Here is a 22,925-nt window from a genome sequence, read left to right on the forward strand (position 1 = left end):
ATCAGCTAACAATGAGGCAATTCACACTGTGGTGTCAGTGGGACACCTTGTTACTCAACAGTAAAGAGATGCCCTACCCTACCACTTGGATATCAACTAAGGCCACGTGAGGAATTTGGACTTCTAACTCCACATTCCAATAATAAGGAGATGATGCCCCACCTCTTTCAACATTAAAAACTATGTTTAATAAAGCCAGCTAACAGAAAAGGTTTATACAAATGAAATAAATTCTACTCATAATAATTTTATATTTACTTATATTATTAAATTCAATTTATGCTTATAGAACATGTGATAAATATTAAAACACAAATATTTCTTATATAATAAATTATATCCAGAGTCTTACAAAAATATTACAATGTCTAAGTTTCAATCAAAAATCCTTTGTTATACAAAGAAGGAAGTTCTGAAACTGAATGAAATAATCAGTAGATGCCAATACCAAGATGATAGAGATGTTAAGAATTCTCTCACAAAGATATTAAAGGACTCATAAAAATATTTCGGTGAACAATTACAAATACATGTGAAATAAATTACTAAAATAGAAAATATAGGCCAAAGAAAATTTTAAAAGGTCCCAGCAAAAAAACAGAAGATATAAAAAAAGAATCAAAATTAAAGTTTTATAACTAAAATATATAATAGAATAAAAACCCCAGTGACTGGGCTCAACAGTAAAATGGAGTAGACAAAAGAAGAATATCAGTGAAAGTGCAACTATGTTACAAACTTATTGTCTCTTTGTGAATATTAACCATTAAAAAAACAAACAAAAGTATTATCTCCAATATCAGTACCTGCTAATATGTCCATTATCATTCAATAAATATTGATAATAAAAAAAAATCAGTGAAAGAATAATCTACATTATCAAGTGTGAACAGCAAACAAAAAAAAATTAGGGCGGGTGGGAAGAAAAAAGTGACAGGGACCTCAAGGACAATAATGAAAGATCTACCATCAGAATCCTGGAAGAAAAGAGGCTGAGGCTAAAAAACTACTCAAGGACTAAAAACATGCAAACTTACGGAATCAAGAGGCTGTACAAATTTCCCAAAAAAAAATAAACCCAAAGAAATCTACCCACAAGCATGTAATTAAATTTCTGAAAACTTAAGAGAAAGAAAAAATCCTGAAAACAACCAGAGAAAAATGATACATTACCTACAAGGAGAAAAACAATTCAAATGACAGCAGACTTGTGATCAGAAATCATAGAGGACAGAAACAGGTAGAACAATACTTTTCAAGTGCTGTTAGAAAAGAATTGTCAAACTAGCATTGTATACTCAATGAAATTATCCTTAAAAGAATTGAGTCAGAAGAAATGAAGACATTCTCAGATGAAAGACGAAAAGAATCTGTCATTAGCAGATCTATCCTAAAAGAAGCACTAAAGGAAGACCTCTAAACTGAAAGGAAACAATAAAAGAAGAAATCTTAGAACATAAGGAAGCAAAAATACAGGAAACAAAATTATAAATAAATAAAACAGGTTTTCCTTCTTTTCCTGTGTTTCCTAAATTACTTTTAACAGTTGAAGCAAAATTATAACACTGCTAAATGCGGTTACAAATGTACACAGAGGAAATATTTGAAATTATTTTATTATAAATAGGGGAGGGTAAAGGGACATAAAAATGAGGTAATGTTTCTATACTCCAACTCAAACTAGTAAAATAACACCAGTAAACTGTACTACATGTGTATAGACCATGTACCTAGAGCGATCTACATAGAAATACCTAGAGCAGCCACTAGAAGAGCTATACAAAGATAGACACTCAAAAACACAGATGAATCCAAACAATTCTAAAAATGTTCAGCTGACCCACAAGAAGGCAATAAATGAAAACCTTAACAAAGAGAACTAACAGAAAGACTAAGTATTAACATATAAATCATTATACATAATTTTAAATGGTCTAAATACACCAATTATTAGAAGACAGAAATTGGCAGTGCAGTGCTAGATTAAAAATCATAACCCAACTAATGTTACAAGTGACTTCAAATAATGATATAGATAGGTCATGTAAAAGGATGAAAAACATACCACATAAACATTAATCAAAGAAAATCAGGAGAGTTATATTAATTAAACAACACACTTATAAATAATCCTGAAATACAAAGAGGAAGTCTTAGGGTAAATTGAGAAAATACACTGAACTGAACTGTAATGAAAATACAATATCAAAATCTGTGGAATATAGCTAAAGCAGTCCTGAGAGGAAAATTTATAGCACTTAAAAGGATATTTTAAAAGAGGAAACGTCTGAAATCAAAAATCTAATCTCTCATCTTAAAAGCCTAGAAAAAGAAAAGCAAAATACAAAGCAAGCAGAAAAAAGGGACATAATAAAGAGCAGAAAACACTGACCTTGGAAACAAAAAGTAAAAGAGAATATTAATGAAACAAAAAGATGGTTCTTCGAAAAGATCAGTGAAATGATCTTAGATTAATTTAAAAAAAAAGACAATGACAAATTACCAATAACTAAAAGGAAACAAGGGATACATGTATTACCACAAAGCATGCAAACAAATAATGAGAATTCCATGAACTCCACACATATAAATTTGACAAAAGAAGGGAAAACTTCTCAATTCATTGTATAAAGCTAATATTAACGACAATATCAAAACAATAAACTACCAAACAGGGCAAAAGTAAAAACCAAACTTTAGGCCAATATTCCTGTGAATAGACGAAAGAAATCCTTAATAATTTGACAAAATGCAATACCCATTCATCATAAAAACCTTCATAAAACTAGGAACAGAGAAGGACCTCCTCATTAATAAATGGTATCTACAAAGGAAATCTACAGCTAACAGATGTACTGCCATTACTTATCAGAAACATGACAAAGACATCCATTCCTACTACTCACATTCAACATTTCCTTCGTTGTTTTAGAACTGCAATAAGAAAAAGAAATAAAGGGAACGCAAATAAGAAAGAAAAATCCTCCATATTTACAGATGATATAACTGTCTACACTGAAAATTTCACAGAATCTACTTAAAACTCTTAGAACTACTGAGTGAGTTCAATAAGGAAACAAAATCCAAGACAGACAAACCAAAATGGTATTTCTATATTGTAATTTATTTCTAAATGTATTTCCATGTATTCTATGTCTATAACCCATCAACAACAACATTAAGAACACAGTATCATTTACAACTACTATTAAAAAATAAAATCCTTAGGTATAAATCTAACAAATTATGTTTAAGACATTTATGTTAAAAACTATGTAGCTCTGTGAATAAAATCAAAGATCTAAATAAAAGATACACCATGTTCATATACTAGAAAACTCAACAAAGTAACTCAACATTGAAATCCTATCAAATTCCCAGCAAAATTTTTTGTGTTATTTTTTGTAAAAGATTATTTCGAACCTTATATAGAAAGGCAAAAGAACTAGAAGAATTAAAAAAACAAATTTGACCCAAAAAAATACAGTAGGAATAATCACTCTACCCAATGATTAGAAAAAAAAAAAATGAACCTCAATCTATATCTCACACTGGGCAATAAGGATTAACTCCGAATGTCTGAGCTTTTGACACCTATATATTCTAAGAAAGATTTCGGGCTTGGCCAGCTCCTAGCAGGTAACCTCTCAATCCTTAGAATGTCCGCCCTAATAAGACTATCTTTGTGTAGCTGGGAATCTTAAGCTACTCTATGTAGTCTATGCTAATAGTATGATTTACGAGGCAGCCTTGGATCAATTGGTATCAGCTCAACTTCTGGAGAGCTGGAGACTAAGGTCATCCCCATGGACAGTCAACCACACCTACAGAACCACCTACAAGAAAAATCCAGCAGGAGGGAGCATGATGGTGGCCGAGAAACAGCTTCCTTGCATCTGGGCACCGTGAGTCTGGGGAGATAGGACTCCAGGCTTCTATGGCTGGTGGGATCTGCCTATCATCACTCCTATGAGGATACAGGTAGTCAGCGAGAGACTTCTGGACCCCAAGAGGAGGACTAAAACAGTGGAAAACCGGCAAGTGGTCGCATGTGTTCAATCCGTCTAAACCCGCCCACAACTGTAAGTTCAGTAGCAGTGAGACTGCAAACCAGAAAGGCCTTACCTGTGAACTGTTTTGGTGTCCTTGGACTTGGCACTGAGTTGAACTGCCTTGGGGAGGGCCTGAGCGGGAGTGCGGAGAACATTGGCTGTTGTCTAGGGCCCCAGTCTGAGCCGCTGAGCCAGACGGAGCTAATAGTGTTTGGCGGTGGGTCACACCGAACCATTGTCAGTGATCTGCCCCAGCAAGCTCCGCCCACAGGGCCGCAGAGCTAGAAACGGGTGGGAGCTGGTAACCCAGCAACCAAGAAGCCTAAGGGTGGGGTCTGAGCCGCCTTGCAGCCCTAACCCTCAGGGGCAGAGTGAGACTGGTTTTGGCACACTGGGTAAGTGGATAGCCACTTCGGCAGTGATTCCAGTGAGAAAGCTGGGGAAGCTTCTGCTCAGCAAGTTTACAAGTTCAAAGTGCCTTTTAAGTGGGCTGAAGAGAGATTTAGGGTGTCTACCTGCTGGGGTTTGAGAAATCAGCAGCCTCCAGTCGTATCAGAACTGTGATTAACATCTCATACCCCAGAAGACCACGTGTTGCCCACATAATATTCAATAACATATACAAACTGCTTTATTTAAGGTTGTGTATTTTTTTTCTTTTTTTTTGTTTGGTTGCGTTTTTTTGTTTATTTTGACATTGTTGATGATCTTTTGTATTTAATTTCAATCTTTTCCATACAAATCCCTTTTTCTTTCTCAATTTTTCAAGTCTAATTATAATTTCCCATTGCTGCCTTTTTTAATAACTACAACTTCATTTTTGCTAGTGTTTCTACCGCTATCATTTGGTTTTTCACCCAATTTTATCCCCGTAAAGTTTTCTGTTTGCTTGTTTTGGTTTGATTTATAACATTATTGTCTTTCCTCTCTACTTGGTGGAGGTGGGGTGTGTCTGATCAGGTTAGCAAAGAGCTGCTGACCTCAAGGGAACAACCCAACTGGGCACCCCCAGAAGGTCGGGTTTTTTAAGGTTGTGTCAAAGTACCCTACTGTACACGTATATTGCCCTGTCTCCCTCTTTCTGTGCCTCTCTTCTTTTTGTCAATATTCCTTATACCCACCCCGTCTCCTTTCGCTATCTTTCTTTTTTTTCTTATCACTCAGTCCTCCTTTCTTTCATCCCTTTTTTGCTCTTCAACCTTCTCACCCTTCTGGTCCTATAACCCTTAGTCCACAGGCACAAGAACTTAAAGAGCAAGAGGAAGTGAAAGGAAAATTAGGGCAAGGAAACAGATAAAAGAAATCACTCATGAGGAAGAATCAGCAGAACACTCCAGGCAACATGAAGAACCAGTCTAGAACAACCCCACCAGGGGACCATGAGGTAGCTACTGCAGATGGTTCCACCTGTAAAGAAATGTTAGGAATGACAGAGAGGGAATTTTGAATACACATGTTGAAAACAATGAAAGAAATGATGGAAACAATGAAGGAAACTGCTAATAAAGTGGAAAATAACCAAAAGGAAATCCAAAAACAGAATCAAATAAGAGATGAACGATATAAAAAATATAAAAAGGATATAGCAGAGCTCAAGGAACTGAAACAATCAATTAGGGAACTTAAAGATGCAATGGAAAGTATCAGCAACAGGTTAGACCATGCAGAAGAAAGAATTTCAGAGGTAGAAGACAAAGTTCTTGAGATAACTCAGACAGTAAAAGAGGCAGAAAAGAAGAGAGAGAAAGCAGAACGTTCACTGTCAGAATTATGGGACTTTATGAAGCGTTCCAACATACGAGTTATAGGAATTCCAGAAGGGGAAGAAGAATGCCCCAGAGGAATGGAAGCCATACTAGAGAATATTATAAAAGAAAATTTCCCAAACATCACCAAAGATTCTGACACACTGCTTTCAGAGGGATATCGGACCCCAGGTCGCCTCAACTCTAACCGAGCTTCTCCAAGACACATTGTGATGAACCTGTCCAAAGTCAAGACAAAAGAAAAGATTCTGCAAGCTGCCAGAAGTAAGCGCCAGTTGACCTACAGGGGCAAATCCATCAGAGTGACCTCAGACTTCTCTAATGAAAATTTCCAAGCAAGAAGACAATGGTCATCTACCTTTAATCTACTTAAACAGAACAATTTTCAGCCCAGAATTCTGTACCCTGCTAAGCTAAGCTTAAAAATTGACGGAGAAATCAAATCATTTACAGATATACAAACATTGAGGAAATTCGCCACAACAAGACCAGCTCTACAGGAAATAATTCAACCTGTTCTGCACACTGACCATCACAATGGATCAGCAGCAAAGTAAGAACTCAGAAATCAAAGGACAGAACCTAACCTCCACACCAATGCAAAAGATAAAACTAAGCAATGGACTCTCACCAAATAAGACGAATAGAATACTACCACACTTATCAATTATCTCAATAAATGTTAATGGCTTGAATTCCCCACTGAAGAGACATAGGTTGGCTGACTGGATTAAAAAACACAAGCCATCCATTTGCTGTCTGCAAGAAACACACCTGGCTTCAAAAGACAAATTAAAGCTCCGAGTCAAGGGTTGGAAGACAATTTTTCAGGCAAATGGAATTCAGAAGAAAAGAGGAGTTGCAAACTTATTTTCTGATACATGTGGATTTAAAGCAACTAAAGGCAAAAAAGACAAAGATGGTCACTTTATATTGGTCAAGGGAAAACTACAACAAGAAGACATTTCAATTCTAAATATTTATGCACCCAATTTAAATGCTCCCAGATTCTTGAAGCAGACCTTACTCAGTCTGAGCAATATGATATCTGATAATACCATCATAACAGGGGACTTTAACACACCTCTTACAGAGCTGGACAGATCCTCTAAACAGAAATTAAACAAAGATATAAGAGATTTAAATGAGACCTTAGACAAACTATGCTTGATAGACGCATACAGAACACTCCACCCCAAAGACAAAGAATATACATTCTTCTCATCACCCCATGGAACATTCTCCAAAATTGATCATATCCTGGGACACAAAACAAATATCAACAGAATCAAAAGAATTGAAATTTTACCTTGTATCTTCTCAGACCATAAGGCACTAAAGGTGGAACTCAACTCTAACAAAAATGCTCGACCCCACCCAAAGGCATGGAAATTAAACAATCTTCTGTTGAATAACAGATGGGTGAAGGAAGAAATAAAACAGGAAATCATTAACTTCCTTGAGCATAACAACAATGAAGACACAAGCTACCAAAACCTGTGGGATACTGCAAAAGCAGTTTGGAGAGGAAAATTCATCGCTTTAGATGCCTACATTCGAAAAACAGAAAGAGAGCACATCAACAATCTCACAAGAGATCTTATGGAATTGGAAAAAGAAGAACAATCTAAGCCTAAACTCAGTAGAAGAAAAGAAATATCCAAAATCAAATCAGAGATCAATGAAATTGAAAACAAAAGAATCATTCAGAAAATTAATGAAACAAGGAGTTGGTTTTTTGAAAAACTAAATAAAATAGATAAACCATTGGCCAGACTAACGAGGAATAGAAAAGTAAAATCTCTAGTAACCTCAATCAGAAACGATAAAGGGGAAATAACAACTGATCCCACAGAGATACAAGAGATCATCTCTGAATACTACCAGAAACTCTATGCCCAGAAATTTGACAATGTGAAGGAAATGGATCAATATTTGGAATCACATCCTCTCCCTAGACTTAGCCAGGAAGAAATAGACCTCCTGAACAGACCAATTTCAAGCACTGAGATCAAAGAAACAATAGAAAAGCTTCCAACTAAAAAATGCCCTGGTCCAGATGGCTTACTCCAGAATTCTATCAAACCTTCAAGGAAGAGCTTATTCCTGTACTGCAGAAATTATTCCAAAAAATTGAGGAAGAAGGAATCTTCCCCAACACATTCTATGAAGCAAACATCACCCTGATACCAAAACCAGGTAAAGACCCAAAGAAAAAGGAGAATTTCAGACCAATCTCACTCATGAATATAGATGGAAAAATTCTCAACAAAATCCTAGCCAATAGATTGCAGCTTATCATCAAAAAAGTCATTCATCATGATCAAGTAGGCTTCATCCCAGGGATACAAGGCTGGTTTAACATACGCAAGTCGATAAACGTTATCCACCATATTAACAGAGGCAAAAATAAAGATCCTCTCAATGGATGCAGAAAAAGCATTTGATAAAATCCAGCATCCTTTTCTAATTAGAACACTGAAGAGTATAGGCATAGGTGGCACATTTCTAAAACTGATTGAAGCTATCTATGACAAACCCACAGCCAATATTTTACTGAATGGAGTAAAACTCAAAGCTTTTCCTCTTAGAACTGGAACCAGACAAGGTTGTCCTCTGTCACCTTTACTATTCAACATAGTGCTGGAAGTTCTAGCCAATACAATTAGGCAAGACAAGGAAATAAAGGGAATCCAAATGGGAGCAGAGGAGGTCAAACTCTCCCTCTTTGCTGATCACATGATCTTATACTTAGAAAACCCCAAAGACTCAACCACAAGACTCCTAGAAGTCATCAAAAAATACAGTAATGTTTCAGGATATAAAGTCAATGTCCACAAGTCAGTAGCCTTTGTATACACCAATAACAGTCAAGATGAGAAGCTAATTAAGGACACAACTCCCTTCACCATAGTTTCAAAGAAAATGAAATACCTAGGAATATACCTAACGAAGGAGGTGAAGGACCTCTATAAAGAAAACTATGAAATCCTTAGAAAGGAAATAGCAGAGGATATTAACAAATGGAAGAACATACCATGCTCATGGATGGGAAGAATCAACATTGTTAAAATGTCTATACTTCCCAAAGCAATCTACCTATTCAATGCCATTCCTATCAAAGTACCTACATCGTACTTTCAAGATTTGGAAAAAATGATTCTGCGTTTTCTATGGAACCGGAAAAAACCCCGTATAGCTAAGGCAGTTCTTAGTAATAAAAATAAAGCAGGGGGCATCAGCATACCAGATTTCAGTCTGTACTACAAAGCCATAGTGCTCAAGACAGCATGGTACTGGCACAAAAACAGAGACATAGACACTTGGAATCGAATTGAACACCAAGAAATAAAACTAACATCTTACAACCACCTAATCTTCGATAAACTAAACAAGAACTTACCTTGGGGGAGAGACTCCCTATTCAATAAATGGTATTGGGAGAACTGGATGTCTACATGTAAAAGACTGAAACTGAACCCACACCTTTCCCCACTCACAAAAATTGATTCAAGATGGATAAAGGACTTAAATTTAAGGCATGAAACAATAAAAATCCTCAAAGAAAGCATAGGAAAAACACTGGAAGATATTGGCCTGGGGGAAGACTTCATGAAGAAGACTGCCATGGCAATTGCAACAACAAAAAAAATAAACAAATGGGACTTCATTAAACTGAAAAGCTTCTGTACAGCTAAGGAGACAATAACCAAAGCAAAGAGACAACCTACACAATGGGAAAGGATATTTGCATATTTTTAATCAGACAAAAGCTTGATAACTAGGATGTATAGAGAACTCAAATTAATCCACATGAAAAAAGCCAACAATCCCATATATCAATGGGCAAGAGACATGAATAGAACTTTCTCTAAAGACGACAGACAAATGGCTAACAAACACATGCAAAAATGTTCATCATCTCTATATATTAGAGAAATGTAAATCAAAACAACCCTGAAATATCATCTAACCCCAGTGAGAATGGCCCACATCACAAAATCTCAAAACTGCAGATGCTGGCGTGGATGTGGAGAGAAGGGAACTCTTACACGGTTGGTGGGACTGCAAACTAGTACAACCTTTCTGGAAGGAAGTATGGAGAAACCTCAAAGCACTCAAGCTAGACCTCCCATTTGATCCTGCAATCCCATTACTGGGCATCTACCCCGAAGGAAAAAAATCCTTTTATCATAAGGACACTTGTACTAGACTGTTTATTGCAGCTCAATTTACAATCGCCAAAATGTGGAAACAGCCTAAATGCCCACCAACCCAGGAATGGATTAATAAGCTGTGGTATATGTATACCATGGAATAGTATTCAGCCATTAACAAAAATGGAGACTTTACATCCTTCGTATTAACCTGGATGGATGTGGAAGACATTATTCTTAGTAAAGCATCACAAGAATGGAGAAGCATGAATCCTATGTACTCAATCTTGATACGAGGACAATTAATAACAATTAAGGTTACGGGGGGGGAAGCAGAAAGAGGGATGGAGGGAGGGGGGTCGGGCCTTAGTGTGTGTCACACTTTATGGGGGCAAGACATGATTGCAAGAGGGACTTTACCTAACAATTGCAATCAGTGTAACTGGCTTATTGTACCCTCAATGAATCCCCAACAATAAAAAAAAAAAAAAAGAATGAATTGAAAAAAAAATAAAATAAAATAAAATAAAATAAAAAAAAGAAAAATCCAGGCACCAAGGCTTGGATCAGCTTGCTTAGTTAGTTACCAATACTCCACTCATACATCATTGCTGGAAAAATAAGATGCTGTCCACACAACTCCATAGTGAGAAGACAACTCTAAGTTTGGGACTGGTGTCTACTACACCCTGTCCTTTATTTCTTTTTCCATCCTTGACTTAAATCTGCATCCTTTCACCATAACAATCACAACCATAAGTATAAAACTTTTCTAAGTTCTATGATTCCTTCCAGAAAATCACTGAATCTTAGAGATACCCCAAAACACACACATATAAAAAAATTCACTCAAAATGGATCATGGACACAAATAAAAAACATAAAATGATAAGAACATTCAGAAAAATTAGAGAAAATCTTCGAGATTTAGAAATTTCTTAAATTTGTCCACAAAAGAACTATCAAGAAAGGGAAAAACTTGTAAACTAAACTTCAAATTTAAAACCTTGTTCTTTGCAAAAGATGTTGATGAAGCGATAAAAAGAAATATATACAGAAGGAGAAAGTATCTGCAAACAACATACCCAACAAAACATTAGTATCTATATAAAGAGCAGTCAAAACTAAACACTAAAAAAGGAAAAAATACAATCAGAATATGGACAAAAGACATGAAGAGACATGTCAATGAAGAGAATAGACAGATGGAAAATAGGCACCTGAAAAGATATTCAACCTTATTACTAGGTAAGCCCAGGACAGCATTTCAGAAGTTTGGAAGGTACTACTCCATCCTAACAAATAAAAATCTGAACAAAGTGAAAACCAAGAATTCTTTTTATATCACGAAAGAGAAGTAAAGTCAGAGTGCAAACAGCCCCCAAAATAAGAGAGAACAACAGGCAAATACATAGGATAACTTGCTGGAGCAGAAACCCAGAAGCTACAGGCAAAATACATAACATAACTTGCTGGAGCAGAAACCCAGAAGCTACAGGCAAATACGGAGGATAACTTGCTGGAACAGAAACCTCTAGTGGGAACCAAGACCCAGGAAAAACAATTGCAACTGATGAATTGTTGGAGGCTAGATATAAACAATTGTGTCGTTAAAAATTACACTGGGACCCAGTCGGGGAGGGACCACAACACTTCTGAGAGTTTTACTTCCAAGAGTTTTTTACCTGGTCCCCACAGAGAAAAATCTCCTGCTGGTTCTAGCAGGGGAAAGGGAAAGGGAAATACGTAAAATATAGTATTCAGTTCTGCTCAACAGGGTCTACCAGAAGCTGTTTAAGCAGAGCCCAACCTGGTGTGTTTTATATCAGAACCCAACTTACCTGGAGGAAGAGAAATAGCTAACTCCAGCCAACAATTCCACATTGTGAAAGGGAAATACCCAAGTAACGTTCCAAAGTGCCTTTCAGATAGCAGAAGGGAAATTCCCAACTCCAGCCTCCTGTAACCAATCTGTCCCACTCAAGTTGGTGGAAACAGAAAAAACTGAGAATCATTTCTGAAGTTACAGCCCAGGGGCACAGCTCAATAAAACACTGGAGACCAGAAGAGCTGTGCCGTGACCTGCAATCGGCGACCACCCAAACCTCCGTAAGAGCTGTGCTGCGAACGGCAACACGCGATCAGCGCCCACCAGGACCAGTAAGACCTGCGCCAGCTGGGCCTCCGCAGGCCCTGACCAGGAACTCTGGGAGCCACGCAAACCTGCATCCTCCCTCCTGTACCATCCCTGCCTCCACACCACCCTGCTCGTCTGGCCAGTGACTCTGATAGCCACGTGCCCTCTGCATGGAGCCCTTCTCTTGGCCAGAGACTGCTGGAACCTAGGGTCCTCTGCGCCTAAGTCGGGGCACCAGGCACTCCCAGAACCGTGTACACCATCCCCCTCCCTATTGCTGGACCCGGGAGTGTCACACTCCAGACCTGATCCCACAACCAGAACTCCCACGCTGGAGCATCCCCAGAAGAGCTACGCAGGGTCACTTCCTACAAAGATCCAGCAACAATAGAGGAATCCCGCCGGGTCTAATCTTGGAGAGACACCTCCCCAACTCTGAGGACACCCAGAGGCAACGGTGAAAAACAATCATGAGGCGAAATCAAGGGAAAAACTCCAGCAATACGAATAATCAGAGTAGATCAACTCCCCCAAGGATCAATGGGGCAAACACAGCACAAGATCCCATGCACAAATACCTGAGATGTCAGAAATCGAATTCAGAATCTGGATAGCAAATAAGATGGAATTAGAATTCCAGGCAGTAACCCAAAAGATGTCTCAAGAAGTCAACAAATTCAAAGACCAAATGACCAAAGATTTTGACACATTGAGACAATAAGTTGCAGCCCTCAAAGATCTGAAAAACACAGTAGAATCTCTCAGTAACAGAATGGAGCAAGCGGAAGAAAGGATTTCCAACACTGAAGAAAAGCTTTCTAAGGCTCCCAAACTCTCAAAGAGGAAGAGAACTGGAGGACAAAAACAGATCACTCCCTCAGATAGCTCTGGGCTAATTCAAAGAAACCCAATATTCGTCTTATAGGGATCACCAAAAGCAATGAAATGGCTTCACAAGGCACAGAGTCTCTTCTCCATGAGATTATGAAGGAGAACTTTCCAGACATGCCAAGAGATTCTGAAATTCAGATAGCACTTTCAGAACTCCAGCACAACTCAACCCAAATAAGACATCCCCAGGCACATCATAATCAATTTCACTAAAGTTAATATGAAGGAGAAAATTCTGAAAGCAGCCAGATGAAAGAAAACCATCTACAAGGGGAAGAATATTAGAAAAACTGCAGATCTCTCTGCTGAAACCTTTCAAGCTAGAAGAGGATGGTCACGGACTTTTAATCTCCTAAAACAAAATAACTTTCAACCCAGGATCCTGTTTCCACCTAAACTGAGTTTCATTTATGATGGAGAAATTAAACTTTAATGACATTCACATACCGAAGAAATTGGCCACAACTAAACCAGCTCTCCAGGATATTCTCAGACCTATCCTCCATAAAGACCAGCATAATCCTCCACCACAACAGTAAACCCACCCAGAAAATTTTGATCAAATTCCAACATCCACACTCGCAAAAGGATTAAAAATGTCCACCGGACTCTGGAAAGGCTTATCCATATTCTCAAGTAATGTGAATGGTTTAAATTGTCCTCTTAAGAGGCACAGGTTGGCTGACTGGATACAAAAACTCAAGCCAGATATCTGCTGAATACAAGAATCGCATCTTACATTAAAAGACAAATAGAGACTCAACATAAAGGGATGGCCATCTACAATCCAGGCAAATGGAAAGCAGAAAGAAACAGGCATTGCAATCCTATTCGCAGATGCAACAGGCTTTAAACCAAGCAAAATAAGGAAGGATAGGATGGAAACTTCATATCTGTTAAAGGTAATAACTCAATATGATAAGATTTCAATTATTAATATTTATGCATCCAACAAGAATGCACCTCAATTTATAAGAGAAACTCTAACAGACATGAGCAACTTGATTTCCTCCAGTTCCATAGTACTTGGAGATTTTAACACTCTTTAGCAGTGCTGGATAGATCCTCCAAAAAGAAGCTAAGCAAAGAAATCTTAGACTTAAACTTAACCCTTCAACATCTGGACTTAACAGACATCTACAGAACATTTCATCCCCCAAAAACTGAATACACATTCAGCCCACAGAACATACTCTAAAATCGACCACATCCTAGGCCACAAATCTAACCTCAGCAAATTAAAAAAAATAGAAATTATTCCTTGCATCTTCTCAGACCATCATGGAATAAAAGTTGAACTCAATAACAGGAATCTGCATACCCATCCAAAAACATGGAAGCTAAACAATCTTATGCTGAAGGATAGATGGGTTATAGACGAGATTAAGAAGGAACTCACCAAATTTTTGGAACAAAACAACAATCAAGACATGAATTATCAGAACCTCTGGGATACTGCAAAGGCAGTCCTAAGAGGGAAATTTATAGCACTGCAAGCCTTCCTCAAGAAAACGGAAAGAGAGGAAGTTAATAACTTGATGATGGAACATCTCCAGCAACTGGAGAAGGAAGAACATTCCAACCCAAAACCCAGCAGAAGAAAAGAAATAACCAAAATCAGAGCAGAATTGAATGAAATTGAAAACAAAAGAATTATTCAACAGATCAATAAAACCAAAAGTTGGTTTTTTGAAAAGATCAATAATATAGATAAACCTTTGGCCAACCTAATCAGGATAAAAAGAGTAAAATCTCTAATTTCATCAATCAGAAATGGTAAAGATAAAATAACAATGGAACCCTCAGAAATTCAAAAAATCCTTAACGAAAATTACAAGAAACTTTACTCTCAGAATTATGAAAATCTGAAAGAAATCAACCAATACCAGAAAGTACGACACCTACCAAGACTTAGAACAAAGTGGAAATGTTGAACAGGCCTATATCAAGTTCTGAAATAGCATCAACTATACAAAATCTCCCTAAAAAGAAAAGCCCAGGACCAGATGGCTTTATGTCAGAATTCTACCAAACCTTTAAAGAAGAACTAGTACCTATATTACTAAACCTCTTCCAAAACATAAAAAAAGAAGGAATGCTACCCAACACATTCTAAGAAGCAAACATCACCTTGATCCCCAAACCAGGGAAAGACCCAACAAGAAAAGAAAATTATAGATCAATATCACTAATGAATATTGATGCTAAAATACTCAATAAGACCCTAATAAACAGAATTCAACAACACATCAAAAAAATTATACACCAGGACCAAGTGGGATTTATCCCAGGGTCCCAAGACTGGTTCAATATACGTAAATCTATAAATGTAATGCAGCACATAAACAAACTAAAAAATAAGGACCATATGATTCTCTCAATTGATGCAGGAAAAGCTTTAGACAATATCCAGCATCCCTTCATGATCAGAACACTTAAGAAAATTGGTATAGAAGGGACATTTCTTAAACTAATAGAGGCCATCTACAGCAAACCCACGGCCAATATCGTACTGAATGGAGTTAAATTGAAATCATTTCCACTTAGATCAGGAACCAGGCAAGGTTGCCCATTGTCTCCATTGCTCTTTAACATTGTAATGGAAGTTTTAGCCATTGCAATTAGGGAAGAAAAGGTGATCAAGGGTATCCATGTAAGGTCAGAAGAGATCAAACTTTCACTCTTCACAGATGACATGATCGTATATCTGGAAAACACTAGGGATTCTACTACAAAACTTTTAGAAGTGATCAAGGAATACAGCAATGTCTCAGGCTACAAAATCAACACCCATAAATCTGTAGCCTTTATATATACCAACAATAAACAAGCCGAAAAAACAGTCAAGGACTATCCCTTTTATAGTAGTGCCAAAGAAAATGAAATATTTGGGCGTATACCTAACAAAGGACGTGAAAGATCTCTACAAAGAAAACTATGAAACTTTAAGAAAAGAAATAGCTGAAGATGTTAACAGATGGAAAAACATACCATGCTCATGGCTGGGAAGAATCAACATTGTTAAAATGTCTATACTACCCAAAGCAATATATAATTTTAATGCAATTCCTATTAAAGCTCCATTGTCATATTTTAAAGATCTGGAAAAATAATACTTCGTTTTATATGGAATCAGAAAAAACCTCAAATAGCCAAAACATTACTCAGTAATAAAAACAAAGCAGGAGGAATCACACTACCAGACCTGAGACTGTACTATAAATTGATAGTGATCAAAAGAGCATGGTACTGGCACAAAAACAGAGAAGTAGATGTCTGGAACAGAATAGAGAACCAACAGATGAATACAGTTACTTATCATTATCTGATCTTTGACAAGCCAATTAAAAACATTCAGTGGGTTAAAGATTCCCTATTTAACAAATGGTGCTGAGTGAACTGGCTGGCAATGTGTAAAAGACTGAAACTGGATCCACACCTTTCACCATTAACTAAGATACACTCTCACTGCATAAAAGATTTAAACTTAAGACATGAAACTATAAAAATACTTGAAGAAAGTGCAGGGAAAACTCTTGAAGGAATCAGCCTGGGTGAATACTTTATGAGGAGCACTCCCCAGACAATTGAAGCAGTATCAAAAATACACTACTGGGACCTGATCAAACTAAAAAGCTTCTGCACAGCCAAGAACATAGTAAGTAAAGCAAGCAGACAGCCCTCAGAATGGGAGAAAATATTTGCAGGTTATACCTCCGATAAAGGTCTAGTAACCAGAATCCACAGAGAACTGAAACGTATTAGCCAGAAAAGAACAAGTGATCTCATCTCAGGGTGGGCAAAGGACTTGAAGAGAAACTTCTCTAAAGAAGACAGACGCACGATCTACAAACACATGAAAAAAAGCTCATCATCCTTAATCATCAGAGAAATGCAAATCAAAACTACTTTGACATATCACCTAACCCCAGTAAGAGTAGCCCACATAACAAATTCCCAAAACCAGTGATGTTGGCGTGGATGTGGAGAAAGGGGCACACTTCTACACTGCTGGTGGGATTGCACAGTAATACGTTCCTTCTGGAAAGATGTTTGGAGAATACTTAGAAATCTAAAAATAGACATGCCATTCAATCCTATAATTCCTTTACTAGGTATATACCCAGAAGACCAAAGGTCACAATATAACAAACACATCTGTACCAGAATGTTTATTGCAGCCCAATTCATAATTGCTAAGTCATGGAAGAAGCTCAAGTGCCCATCGACCCACAAATGGACTAGCAAATTGTGGTACATGTATACCATGAAATATGCAGCCTTAAAGAAAGATGGAGACTTTATCACTTTTTGATTACATGGATGGAGCTGTAACATACTCTTCTTAGCAAAGTATCTCAAGAATGTAAGATAAAGTATCCAATGTACTCATCCCTACTATGAAGCTAACTTATAGCTTTCATATGAAGGCTATAACCCAACTATAGCACAAGAATATGAGGATAGGGCCAAGAGAGAGGAAGGGAGGGGGGAGGTTAGGATGGAGGGAGGGTAATGGGTGGGGCCACACCTACGGTGCATCTTAGAATGGGTACAGGCAAAACCTACTAAATGCAGAATACAAATGTCTATATACAATAACTAAGAAAATGCCATGAAGGCTACGTTGAAAGTTTGATGAGAATATTTCAGATTGTATATGAAACCAGCACATTGTAACCCCCTGATTGCACAAATGTACACAGCTATGATGTAACAATAAAAAAGCATATATTATTGCATAAAAAGTAAAAAACCACTGGAGGCCAAATCACAGGACTATAGAACATTTCCCCTGCTCCCGCACACGACCACTACATTACTGAAGGACTATTCAGCATAGTTTCTTTTACCTGGTACACCACAACCTTTCAAAAAATTACAAGACATACTTATAATTAAAAGACAAAAAATATTCTTTGAAAAATCAGAGCAAGTTTCAGAACGAGACCCAGATATGGCAGATATATTGGAATTATCAGATCAGGAATTTAAAACAACTATGATTATATACTTAAAGGTTGTAAAGGGAAAAGTAGACAGCATGAAAGAACAGATGGATAATGTAAGACAGATAAAAATTCTATGAAAGAATAAAAATTCTAAGAAAGAACCAAAAAGAAATGCTGGAGACCAAAAACATTCTTACAGAAATGAAAGGAGCCTTTGCTTGGCTCCTTAGTAGACTGGACCCAGCTGAGAAATCTCTGAACTTGAAGACACGTCAACAACTCTTAAAATGAAAGCCAAAGAGAAAAAAAAGACAGGTAAAAATGAAACAGAATACCCAAAACTGTGGGATAAAAGGCATACCTTCCACCCTTCACAAAAATTAACTCAAAATAGATCACAGGCCTAAATAAAACACAGAACTATAAAACTTCTAGAAAATAGCATAATAGAAAATCTAGATGACATTGGCTATGATGGTGACTGTTTAGACATAACTCCAAAGACACAATTCATGGAAGAAACTTTGTTAAAATTTAAGACTTCTACTCTATGAAAAACAACATCAACAGAATGAGAAGAGGAGCCACAGGCTAAGGGAAATACAGTTGACCCTCCTAACCACAGATTCAACCAACCACAGATCAAAAATATATGGACAAAAATTAAAAAGTAAAAAAAAATAATAATAATCAATAAAAATGTTTTTAAAAAATACAGTATAACACATATTTATATAGCATTTGCACTGTATTTGGTATTATGAGTAACCTAGAGATGATTTAAAGTATACAAAAGGATATATACCGATTATATGAAAATACTACCCCATTTTACACAAGAGACTTGAGTTTCCTTGGATTTTGGTATCAAATACTGAGGGATGGCTATCCAAAAGAGACAAAGAACTCTTAAAACTCAATAGTAAGAAAACAACCCAACTAAACACAGGACAAAGAGCTTAAGAAACCTCACCAAAGAAGATATACAGATGGCAAATTTGCATCATAGAAATGCAAATTATAATAACAAAATATCATTACACCACTATTAAAATAGAAAAATCCAGAACATTGACAATACCAAATGTTTAGTAGAATGCGGAGCAACAGAACTCTCATTCATTTCTGGTGTAAATGTGAAATGGTACAGCCACTTTGGAAGGCAGTTTCTTACAAAACTACACATATTCTTACCTTATGACCCATAAATTGTGCTTGTTGTTGTTTACCCAAAGGAGTTGAAAATTTATGTCTACACAAAGCCTGCACATGGATGCTTACAACAGCTTTACTCGTAACTGTCCAAACTTGGAAGCAACCAAGGATGCCGTTCAGTAGGTGAACTGATAAACTGTGGTAAATTTTGACAATGGAATATTATTCAGGGCTAAAAACAAATGAGTCAGCAAGTCAAGAAAAGCCCTGGAGGAACCTTAAAGGCCAATTACTAAGTGAATGAAGTCAATCTGAAAAAGCAACATAATGTATAGTTCTAACTATATGATATTCTGGAAAAGGCAAAATTATAAAGACAGTGGTTGCTGGGTGGGGGGAGAAAGGAATGAATAGGCAGAGTACAGAAGATTCTTAAGGGGGTGAAACTATTCTGTATGATACACAATGATAGATACGTGTCATTATAAATTTGTTCAAACTTATATACAACACTAAGAGTGAATCCTAATGTAATCTATGGGTGCTGGATGACACTAACACGCCCATGTAGGTTCATCAACAAATGTTCTGCACTGGTAAGAAATGATACTGGGGGAGGCTGTACATCTGTAGGGACACCAGGATATGGGAAATTTCTACACCTTCCAAGGAATATTTTTGCTGCTCTTAAAAAAAAAAAAATTATATATATATATCTTTAAAGTATCATCACTACTGCAAGGAGGTATCACTATACTACCAGAATAGCTAAAATTCTAAAAACACAAAATGTTATCAAGGACAAAAGGAAAACTGGATCACTTATATATACATGGCTGATAGAAATGGTACAGGCACTCTGGAAAACAGTGTAATCGTTTAAAACTTAAATATGCAATTACGTTACACAACTCAGCAACTGCACCCCTGGAAAAGTGAAGACATATGTTCACATCGAAACCTGTACACACATTTATTCACAACACTCAACAAATGGAAATAACCCAAATGTTTTTCAATGGGTGAATAGCTAAACAAAGCATGGTGTCTCCAATACCACTACTGTTGACTAATACCCATCAATAAAGAGGGAAGAACTGTTGATACAACACAACAACCTGGATGAATCTCCAGAGGTAAAAGGCAATTCCAGAAGATTGAGTACTGTATCCATTTATATAGAATTCTTGAAATAACAAAATCCTAGATATGGAGAATAGTGGTTTCCAAGTGTTAAGGAAGTGGGGCCAAGGGTAGAAAAGTGAGAGTGGGCAACATGATTTATATCAATGTCAATATCCTGGTTGTGATTGTATACTACAGTTAGTTTTGCAAGATAACTATGGGGGGAAATGGATAAAGCGTCTCTGATAAATTAAATGATAAAATCTCTAGGGCGGCGCCTGTGGCTCAGTCGGTAGGGCGCCGGCCCCATATACCGAGGGTGGCGGGTTCAAGCCCGGCCCCGGCCAAACTGCAACCAAAAAATAGCTGGGCGTTGTGGCGGGCGCCTGTAGTCCCAGCTACTCGGGAGGCCGGGGCAGGAGTATCGCTTGAGCCCAGGAGTTGGAGGTTGCTGTGAGCTGTGTGAGGCCATGGCGCTCTGCCGAGGGCCATAAAGTGAGACTCTATCTCTACAAAAAAAAAAATAAATAAATAAAATCTCTATATCACTTCTTGAAACTGCATATGAATCTATAATTATCTCAATATAAAAAGTTTAGTTTAAAAAAGGAAGGGAAAACTATAATATGACCAAAGGGAAAATTTTACTAGATACAAAGCAATATTGAACATTATTAAATATTCAAATACTACTTTATAATTTTTATATCACAACCATTCTCTGAAGATTTATATTTAAACACTAAGAATTTTAGCTCACCTTCCACACTGTCAGAACAGGAAGTTCCAATGCCGGTGTCTCCACTGTCAGAAGCTATACTATGTCTCCTGATATGGTTATTTCGATGGTTAGATGGAATAGTTGTGGCCTGCCACAATGATTCATTAGCAGGTAACCATGCTGATGAATAATCTGGGCCTACAAAGGAAAATGTGTAACAGTTAACATGTGTGTAATAACTGAGTAGGCAGAAGATTTTTTTCCCTTGTGAAAAATACACACAGCATACAAAAGGTTATTTTCTGCCCAAAATAATTGAAAAGGATCAACAAGATTCACCAAATAAACATGTATCACATGCAGATCAATTAAATGCTTCCTCAGGCTAAAGACCTGTTTTCTACTTCTGAGTATTGAACTTTTAAATACATGTTATTGTCTTATTCAAAATATTAAATCTACCTGTTATCTTCAAATTATAGTACTTTTCTCTGGAATAACTAATAGGCAGGCATTTATGATTACACATATAGGCATTAGTTGAGAATTGGGAGTTCCAAGAAAATCTAATTCAATCAAATTTCATGACAATATAAATATGGGGTATGACCATGGAAGATCAAAATAATCAACTTTTCTACTATATTATAATCACTTAAAATGAAAAATCATTTCACATCACTTTAAATTTGTGTTATTTCTTTAGCTTTTGATAAATGTTTAACAGTATAGCATTTTCCTACTCTTAGCTTGATTTGCTCTTTTGAGTTACAATAAATATATTTTTTGCTAACTTAACGGTTTTCGATGTTCATTCAATGTTTATTTTTCACTTATCTTGCCCATTTTTACTTAATTTTTACTTAATTTTCATTTGCCTTTTTCTGTTTTACCCATCCCTTTAGTTAACTTCTTTATTTTATTGTCAATGCCACTCAAAGGATATCCATAGACCAGTGCCAGTCTGAACTATGTGTTACAATTTAGGTATAGAAATGAAGAATAAGAACCTGTGTTTGAAAATTGTTATAGTACTGTAATTGGAAAGAACAATTTCAAATCTGTTGAATTTAATATAAAACTATAAAAGAACAAATGCCTAATACTGTGATTTTCAAATTGGGACACGTAAACATACTCATGAAAGTTAAGTTCTCTACATGACTTTTAGCCTTTCACGTCAAGGACAATTCTCTCAAAATTAAGAAGCACATTACAGATTATCTGAATAGCTACCTTAAAAATTATTTCCACACAATTTTAATGCTCCCATATCTGTATGGCTACCTTAAAAAAGATTTATCACATAATTCCAATGCCCTCCATTTATGTTTGCAGTTGCAGTTGCTTCTAAGAGCAAATGACATCATCTGGCACTTAACCATGATTTGAAACAAGATAGCTTTACAGAATTATCAAGTGACACCCTACTGAAATTGGTATGCGACAAATGCCTTCTGACAGTTTAAACATAGGATCACAAAACAATAAACATGTACATAAAATTATACCTTTCTACCACACTTTTTGGAATATTCATTTTCTATGTTAATATTAAAATCAAAACACATACTACACATGATCTTAGCCAAAAGGCTGAGAATAAAATTAAAACACATAAACAAAAACAGACCTGCAGCTACTTCTGTCATAGTAATCCCAACATTAATGATTCAGTTTAATAAAACATGCCACATACATATTATTTTTAAAATTTAAATATAATTTATAAATTAAATTTGGGTTTATAGATAACATGAGAGATATAAGTAGCCTTAAAAAGCCACATACGTACGTTTGAACTAAGACCCCAAAATTGAAAATTATTAGCTGAAAAGGCACTTCTACCAGCTTTGAGGTCCAGAATAGTCACTTAAATACTTTGTAGATTCTAGACCTCTCTCAGAATGGTACTTCTTTTAATTCATGCGATTAAACAGTCTTACATTAAAGAACTAGATGAAGGTAT

At 36.5% G+C, this 22,925-nt stretch overlaps 1 protein-coding gene across 2 annotated transcripts in view; it reads right to left on the reverse strand.

Moving 5' to 3' along the window:
- Positions 1–22,925, reverse strand: part of CEP85L (centrosomal protein 85 like) — a 195,312-nt gene that overhangs the window by 148,388 nt on the left and 23,999 nt on the right. The window contains exon 2 of one of the 2 annotated variants that reach the window (XM_053592057.1): positions 20,996–21,154. In XM_053592057.1, the coding sequence (XP_053448032.1) occupies positions 20,996–21,154 (159 nt within the window). Of the gene's footprint in view, positions 1–2,906; positions 2,925–20,995; positions 21,155–22,925 lie in introns of those variants that run through there. The other variant, XM_053592058.1, reaches the window with a different exon arrangement.

The sequence above is a fragment of the Nycticebus coucang genome, chromosome 5 (genome assembly GCF_027406575.1).
Source record: "Nycticebus coucang isolate mNycCou1 chromosome 5, mNycCou1.pri, whole genome shotgun sequence".
NCBI classification, from domain to species: Eukaryota; Metazoa; Chordata; class Mammalia; order Primates; family Lorisidae; genus Nycticebus; species Nycticebus coucang.